Here is a 9,354-nt window from a genome sequence, read left to right on the forward strand (position 1 = left end):
GTTTCAATCAGCATGGATCGGTTTTCATTGCAATTTTATCATCTCGTCCAACAGCAATCTATCATGAGGCAGCAACCTTGCATTCTTTTCATATTAAACACTGATAATTCTGCTACAGCAGAACATTTGTCAATGATGCTTGGTAATTTGTTAATAACATTATGGCTGCCTGGTTCCTGAATTATTGCATTTGAATGTAGTATTCATTAAGTTGAACAAATACTTTATCAAGATATTTGAAAAATACCTTTCTGGCAATACTCTAGCATGGGTAATGGAATATTCTCTTAACAGAACAGCTTTGTTTGACAATAATTGAAGTTGCTAGTAAGGACGCCAAAGGTTATGTAGGTGAAGGCTGAAGAGTAGGGTTGAGAGGGAAAATAAATGAGCCAGGATCAAATGGTGGAGCAAACAAGATGGGCTGAATGGCCTAATTTGCTCCTATGTCTTCTGTCTTATTGTCTTAATGTTCAACCAATGAAACGCAAACATTGGGAGAATCTGACACCAGGAGAACGTTTTTCCCATGGATGATGTAAGCTTAATTTAATATTTTATATGAAAGATAGCACCTCTTGCACTGCTGAACTCCACAGCATCACATTGAAGTGTGTCTAATTTCTGGGGCAGGCCAAGGTTCTTCCATTAGAGAAGTCCGGTTCCAAAGCCTGGCTGACTCCTTTGCATAAGAGACAGCTCTCATAAAGCAGATTGTGACTTTAATTGGATTTGGTAAAGCACACCAAAAGAATAATGTTCTTAAACTGCTCGTTGTTCTACCATCTGTCATTAATTATATTGAAACTGAAAATATAACACATTTCCTAATTAGCCACCCTGAGGGAAAATGTTATAACCAAAAAAAACTATAATTATTGGGAAAGGGATCATGATCCAAATTCAACATGTACAAGAGGAGTTAAATATTCATAAGCATGCATGCCCAAAGTGAAATGAAGTGTTAAATAAGGTTAATGAGGACCTTTAAGGAAGGTGAGTGAGACTATGGCATCTGTCTTTATTTGAAATGTCACTTGAGCAGTTCGGTGACTGTAGAAAGGGTAGCTAAGTGTCAGGGATTTGTGTGAATAAGCCTCTTACTGATCTGTATTTTGCATCAGCAAAAACTCAACTCAACTAATTAATGAAAATGCATTGTTAGTATTTCAGGGATGATTTGACCTTGAAACCCAGTTTCAGAGCTTTCTAAAGATTATCGCTAGCTTTAGTTGCAGCACTCTTCGGAATGAGAATATTACAGCCGCACAAATAAAACCAATTTTATTTAATTAGTTTGCTTTTCCAGAGCTTATCTGCAATTCATTGACATCAATTTATAGGAACTAAAACAGCTGTATCTGACAATAATTCAAGTTGATAATCTAGCAATAGATTTTATTACAAACCTAGAAAAATGTATGTTGATTTTATAAATGCATTTATAAAAAAGATAATTCTCCAACGGGGAAAGTTTACCCTTGGAGAATTTTTTAAAATGTTTTGTAAAGGCTTCAAGTATTTTCACAAAATCACAAACAATGATGGTTTAATCTTCATGCAGACTTTCAAATTTGTAGTAGAAGGAGGAATTAAACATTTGGAGGATAAAAATAAAGAGTGCGACGAAAGGAACTGTAAACGGGGTGTCAATGACCAGTCTTCCTAATCTGTAAATGAAATTGAACAATTTACTTCGGAACAGTAACTTTGAATTTTTGATAAACAGTCTGTATCAGTTCATTTGCTGACAGAGCCCACTGTTTACAGAATACCATTATAAATATCACTGAATATATACTTGATTTGATAAAGACCACACTATTTGCTCACTATGAATGGAGAAAGCTATTCAGCTCATCAGATTCATGAAATAAAGCAATCCTCTCTGTCCCATTCTCCTGATTTTCCTATATCCCTGCAAATTATTCTCTTTCACATCCCATCAACTCCCTTCGATTTTAATGTCACCTCATCAAAAGGATAACTTACAGCAGGCAATTAACCAATGTCCACATCCTTGGGATGCGAAATGAATCTGCAGTATCTAGTGGAAACCCATGTGGTTACAGGGAGATTGGGTGGAGCTCCACATTGGTAGTCCCAAGGTCAGGATCAAACCCAGATCCATTAGCTAGCAGCCAGAATTGCTGTGACACAGTGCCGGTAAACTGAAATATTTGACTTTACCACACTGAACGAAAGCTGCAGCTTCCTCTTCTGGGAGAACATCATAGTGACTCTGTACTCTTTTGAATTATTTGCAGAACGTTTTCACCAAATCACAATTAGGCAATTCAGACTATCATGCCTGTCCTGGTCTCTTGAAAATGTGGAAGTGTTTTGTATCACTTAATTTATACATTTCATACTTATATTAAAATGCAAAATGTAACAGCAACAAATGAAGAGGCAATGTGATTCTAAAACGCTTTGTAATAGTACGTTGTGTGAGATATCATCTCAATCACATCTTTGCAATAAAAACTCATTCCTCAAAGTCCATCTATAGGCAAACATAGAACATCAGGGGTTAATTCTCTAACAAATTCTTTTCCGAGCCACCGCTCTTCTTAAAACACTTCAGTTTTCAAAATCCTATTACAAGCAAACTACTGAAAATAATCCCATTGGTCCTGTCCTTGTTTCTTGCACCAGGGATTAGGATTAGTCCGAGACAGGTTGCATTGATTGTTTGATAATCTTGGAGATACAAAATGACATCGCTATATTATTAATTGGTTGAGGTTTTGGTTTCTTTTGAGACATAGTACCCTAGTGAAGCGTGGCCGTAGAGGAACATAAATCATGGCAGCCAACCCTTTGGAAATTCAACCAAACCTGAAAGCACAAGAGATGGCTCTGACCCTAGAACCACCGAAACCTGCGGGAGAAATTAAATCAGCAACACGAGTAACTGGAGGACCAGCAACTCCTAGGAAAGGACCACCAAAGTTCAAACAGAGGCAAACAAGACAGTTTAAGAGCAAGCCACCAAAGAAAGGAGTACAAGGGTAAGAGAGAAAGAAGTGTTTGAAAGGATTTAAGAAGATGTGACATCAGTAAATATTATATTGCTATATACTGGTAGACCAAGTTAAGAATTATATGTCATCAAGAACATAAATAATCAAAGTAAATTTCTTATCAAAATATGCATATGTCACCCAGAGATTATTTTTCATGCAGGCATTCACTGGAAAATAAAGAAACAGAATAGAATTTTTTGAAGAATTATGAAGTATTGCAAAACAGTATTTTTACATTTTCACTTATCCTTGGATAATTTTGACTAATATAACGTTCTTGACTCAAAACTAAACAGTAGCAGCTTTCCAGTAAGCATGATAAATGTGTATTCACCCTCCAACAAACAGGCTTTCGTGGAAGTGCAAGGATAGGTTATTTTGCATACGTAGCTGGGTTTCATTTTAAAAAAACCTTTAGTGGGAGAAAGGAGGTGATTAAAGCAAAATGCCAACAATATAGTTTGGATATGAGTAACATACACAAAATGCTTGAGGGAATCAGCAGGTCAGGCAGATCTACGGAGGGGAATAAACAATTGATATTTTGGGCTGATACCCTTCAGATCCTGATGAAGGGCCTCTGGCCGAGACGTCAACTGTTTATTCCCCTCCATAGATGCTGAGTTACTCAAGCATTTTGTGTATGTTACTCTAGATTTCCAGAATCTGTTGCGTTTATTGTTTTAATATGAACAAAATCTCATCCAGAGATATTTTATGTACAGATATTACCTGCAGTTTTACACTGCAAGGCTATATACAGAACATTACAGAGTGGGAGGACACAAATTTCAGCCTCAATAAATTTAGTTGAACCTTAGAAGTGGAGCAAATGAGAAACGCTCCACCTGTACATCTGATCCCCAGACTCTACCTGAATCATCACTGGGACAACATTTTGCCAACACAGTTTATGTCTGGGTAACTGCACTAGGGACAGGGAAATATCAGATGCTTTCCCATCCTGCTGAAAAATGTGCTTGGAATTAGGTTCGACTGAAATGCTTCCCACATTCAATGACACGTTGAGTGGTGCAGTTAATGTTTCATCTATGAAGACTGACATGTCAAATATTTACCCACAATGTTTTTTTTTTAATGGCTTGTTAAACATTGTTTCTTCTCTGCCACAGATTTGGTGATGACATACCTGGAATGGAAGGTTTAGGCACAGGTATAGTGACATTATTTGTTAAAACTATATTATTCATTATTTGCGATTGTGCTGTGGATTAATCTTGAAAAGCCCATTATTTCATACAATACTTACATCTGATGTTAATATAGACTGGCAATTGCAGATGTACTGTGGTACCAAAGTACAAATAACCCACATTTCAAAATAGAAAACACGTAATATTAACGTATAGTCAACCCCTCAGTAATTCTATCTGTGGTAATAAGACCATAAGACATAGGAGCAGAATTAGGGTATTTGACTCATCTAGTCTGCTCTGCTATTTCATCGTGGCTAACCAGTTCTCCCTCAATTCCAATCTCCTGTTTTCTCCATGTAACCTTTCATGCCCTGACTAATCAAGAACCTATCAATCTCCACCTTAAATACACCCAATGACCCGGCCTCCACAGCCGCCTGTGGCAACGAATTCCCCAGATTCACTGCTGGCTAAAGAAATTTCTCCTCATCTCCATTTTAAATGGACATCTCTCTATTCTGAGAGTCAGCTTTCTAGTCATAGACTCCTCCACCACAGGAAACATCCTCTTCACATCCACTCTATCTAGGCCTTTCAACATTCCATAGGTTTCAATGAGATTCCCGCACCCCCCCCCCCCCAATCATGTCAGCTCATCATTCTTAAATAGGGGGCTAAAACTGCTCACAATATTCCAAGTGAAGCCTCACCAGTGCCTTATAAAGCCTCAATATTATACGTTAACATTGCATTTGCATTCCCCACAACTGACTCAGCCTCTAAATTAACCTTGAGGGAATTCAGCATGTTTAAGAAAAAGTCTATGCTTTTATTCCTTCTACCAATGTGCATGGCCATACACTTTCCAACATTGTATTCCATCATCCACTTCTTTGTCCATTCTCCTAATCTGTTTGTCCTACTGCAGCCTCCCTACTTTCTTAACACTACTTGCCCCTCCAGTTATCTACATATATTCTGCAAACATGGTCTCAAAGCCATCAACTCTGTCTTTTGTCATACAAGATAAAAAGAAGCAGTCCCAACACTGACCCCTGTGGAACACTGGCAGCCAACCAGAAAAGGCCCCCTTTATCTCACTCTTTGCCTCCTGCCGGTCAGCCATTGCTCTATCCATGCTAGTATCTTTCCTGTAATAGCATGGGCTCTTATCTTGTCCATCAGCCTTATGCGCAGCACCTTATCGAAGGCCTTCTGAAAATCCAAGTACACAACATCCACCAATTCTTCTTTGTTTGTCCTGCTTGTTATTTCCTTACAGAATTCCAACAGATTTGTCAGACAAGATTTTCCCTTAATGTAACCATGCTGACCTTAGCCTATTCTATCATGTGCGTCCAAGTACCCTGAAGCCACATCCTTAACAATCAACTCCAACATCTTCCCAACCACTGAGGTCAGGCTAATTGGTCTATAGTTTCCTTCTTCTGCTTCCCTCCCTTCTCGAAGAGTGGAGAGACACTTGCAATTTTCCAGTCCCCCAGAACCATGCCAGAGTCTATTGATTTGGTAAGATCATTACTAATGTCTCCACAATCTCTTCAGCCACCTCCTTCAGAACCCTATGGTGCAGTCCATCTGGTCCAGGTGACTTATCTACCAGCTTCCCAAGCACCTTGTGCCTAGTAATAGAACTACTGTCCCCTAACACTCTTCTCATATCTAGCATACTGCTAGTGTCTTCCATGGTAAATCTGTAACCCTGACCTCTGCAACAGTTTCTCACATGGTACAATCAGCAATCGAGAGACTGCTACTCTCTGCTTATTATCTCTATATCTCTTTGTATTAGTGCTTATCACTGAGACGTTAATATGCTTCAGGGCAAAATTTGTTCAATAACAATTTTTCCCTGCAAACTAATCAAATGTTGTTTTGTATTAATCATTGTAATGACTCTATGCATACAACATTGACAATTAACCAAATGAAATAGAACAACTTTTTTCATGTTAACTAAATGGAGTAAAATTCAATCTACTTGAATTATTCATGGTAGAGCATTTGAAAATATTCACCACAAGAGCTTTATGAATGTGCCTTATAAGAACGGTAGCAAAGCTTTTGGCTCTAGCTTTTATCTTTGTTGGAACATTGATTAACTGGGGAAAATATTAAACACCTCGATGAAAGTATTAGCACAGCTCAGGTAACTTGTCTTTTCTTGGTTTGCAGATATCACTGTCATCTGCCCCTGGGAGGCCTTCAGTCACCTGGAACTACACGAACTTGCACAATATGGCATCATCTGAAAACGGCAATTGTCCCAAAATTCCATGTGCATTGCTACTCTGGTCAGTGGAGTTCCAGAAGTTCCCTGCCCTTCCCCCTTCGTTTCACCAGTGGCTTCAGAAACACAAGTGGGGCCAGGCCTCACAATTGCGGACATGACTGTAAATAATAGTACAATAAACTTTCCTATTTAAACTCACAGTTCCTTTTACCATTTTAACAAACAAAAGCAACTATCTCAAATTGACGTTTCAACGGCATTGGCTCTCATCTTCAACAAAGCTGAGCACTAGCTTTCTAAGATGCAATACCCAGAAGAGTGCGCGGTGAGCATTTTGTATCAATGGCCATATTTGAATACGTACTATTATGCTTCCTCTAAATGCATCTCCTCCAAAACAATAAGATGGTACATATACAAATTTATTCTGATCACGGTCGATTTTTTTTAAGCGTTGAACTTTGTAGGAGAACTATGTTGTCTGGGATATTGTGAATGTGCAAGGTGGAATTGAAAAATCTGAACTGTTCCTTATTTGTGCGTCCTTCTGAATAAGAGCATCAGCATACACAATCCACCTCTACTGTGAATATTGAGCAAAGTCGTTTTTATCTAATCTTTTGATCTAACCAGTTTCTTGTTGGTCAAAGTTTTGAGGTTTTTTTTCCTGTCTCAAAATGAACTACTCAGGGATGCTTAGAAATTGTAGTTTGCTGAGAGTTGCTCGTACAAGAGTTTGGTGGTGATTTGTATGTTGTGTGGGTGAATGATTTTAGCATTAACTTGTTATCCCTTATCCAAGTTCCCCATAGAATTTCACTGTCATACAGTCCTTTCAATTCATTCATCTGCCTCTGTTTTCCTTCATTCATTTGTAATTAAGCTTTATCATTTTATCCTCACTGATTGTATTTCCCCATTCCATTTTCCCTGCTTTTTCAACAGTCCACTTTATCAACAATATATTTCACTTCTTGTGGGCTTACGTTCTTTTTGCCCTGTCACATCATTTCAAGAGCCAACATCTAACTGATTCCATTCCACTATCTGTCCACTGTCATACTTTATATCCAATAGAGCCTCATGATTGCTATGTCAATTCTATCTCTTGGGGCAGTCAACATCATATCCAGCTGTTGTTTTATTTTCCATCTCTTCCTTCGACCATCAGTTTTACATTTCCTGTTTATTTTAATATCTTGTCTCATATCTTTCCGCCTGTCCTCCCAGCCTTCAATTGGTTGCACTCCAATAAACTCGGAACCCCCTCAACATTTAAACTTCCTCCGATCTCATTTTGAACACTTATTTTTCTGAATAAGTCTATTATTCTTTGTAAACTTTACTTAACAAGTGCTAAACTGTGGAAAGTGAATGCTCCAATTTGCATTATGTTTTCAGAGCTTTTGTGTTGGATGTTTCTATTTGATACTTCTCTCCTGTTAATGAGCTAATTTTCAATCCTATTATATTTCTATTCCTAACTGTTGTTATACTCTGGATTCTGGATTATTTTTGCAATTGTGGATTATTTTTGCAATTCTCTTGGAGTACATAATTGTATCAAACCCATTAGCTTTACCTTTGAAATTTTACCCTCACTTTTTAGGTTAACATTTTGAAAATATTGCAAATCAATATACCTCATTAAATCTTCCTTCTCTTTGATTCATTTCTAACTGATTTGGGTCATTCTGTTCATATAATTCTGTGGAAAAAGCCAACAGAAGGAAGCACATTTGGGGGGAAATGCAAAGCATTGTGGGGAATATGATGGAAGTGCTTGATGGTTTGTAATATCTTTAAACCAAAACTTTGTCATCTGGAGATGAGATTGTTCTCTCTACAATGTGTATTTAATAAAGCTAAAAAAAAAAGTAATCAACGTGCAACTTGGTTTGCTTTTGGGGTTTGTACTGAGTCTATGAACTAAATTCCATACCTTTTTTATTATTCTAAGCCAGCAATCCTTGCAGTGTAATTCTAGTACAGGTACTATCAGCCCTTCTGTTTAGTTGAGAAATGGCCTCATCTCTTATGGAAAGGTAGAAGGAAGATCTCAGCTCTCTTCCCCAAACAACTTAAGTCAAGGGAATTAGAAACCTAGAATCTACTATACCTCATGGAAATAATCCTTTCAGCCTTCTGAGTCCACACCAACCATCAACCACCCGGATAAATCAGCAGCACAAGCAAACCTCCTCATGAAGACCCCTTCTGGACCAGGTGCAACCCAACCAACTTGTACAGATCGCATCTTCCCCTGAAAGAATCACAAGACCCCCCTCTTACTCTATCCTTTACTGTACCTTCCTTTGACTTATCCTCCTATTCCTATAACCCTCAGCACAAGCAGTAATCCAGAGTTTATTGTCTTAGAGGCTGTGGTGTTTAATCTGCCACCCAGCTCCCTAAATTCATGTTGGAGGACTTCATCTCTCTTTTTACCAAAGTCATTAGACCTCTGGCAATTTGCTCTCCCAGTTCAAACTGTCCTGCCACTGTTCTGTTCTGTAACAGCCTTGATCCTGGTCCTGGGAAGGCAACATGCCATTCTAGATTCATATTGCCTGTCTGTTCCCCACATTCCTGAGTCTCCCACCACTACTGCCATTGGTTTCATGTTGCAGCTGGGATCCCAAGCTGCCAGGGTCTTGGCTCTGGCTGGATTTGTTGGAAATACATACACTGCTGACATTTTCCAACATGGCGAAATGGTTTTGGAATGAGTTACACTCTGAGGTTTCTCCTGCCTCCTTTCCTTTTCCTGGTGGTTACCCATTCTTTCACTGACTGCCTTTCCTTAAGCTATCGGTTGACTGCCTCTAGAAATGTGCTATTCACTAGGAACAGAGCTTATGCTGGCCAGACTGGAGACACATCTCAACAAGGCAGGCATTCAGATCACAAGGAA

At 38.5% G+C, this 9,354-nt stretch overlaps 1 protein-coding gene across 1 annotated transcript; it reads left to right on the forward strand.

Annotated features, from left to right (window-relative positions):
• The first annotated feature begins 1,523 nt into the window (after positions 1 to 1,523).
• On the forward strand, positions 1,524 to 7,064 carry pde6gb (phosphodiesterase 6G, cGMP-specific, rod, gamma, paralog b). Its single transcript, XM_059949062.1, has 3 exons — positions 1,524 to 3,014; positions 4,163 to 4,203; positions 6,383 to 7,064. The coding sequence occupies exons 1-3, from the start codon at positions 2,809 to 2,811 to the stop codon at positions 6,457 to 6,459; spliced, it is 324 nt and encodes a 107-aa protein (XP_059805045.1). The 5' UTR covers positions 1,524 to 2,808; the 3' UTR covers positions 6,460 to 7,064.
• The last annotated feature ends 2,290 nt before the right edge of the window (positions 7,065 to 9,354 follow it).

Source organism: Hypanus sabinus, chromosome 23, assembly GCF_030144855.1.
Source record: "Hypanus sabinus isolate sHypSab1 chromosome 23, sHypSab1.hap1, whole genome shotgun sequence".
NCBI lineage: Eukaryota > Metazoa > Chordata > Chondrichthyes > Myliobatiformes > Dasyatidae > Hypanus > Hypanus sabinus.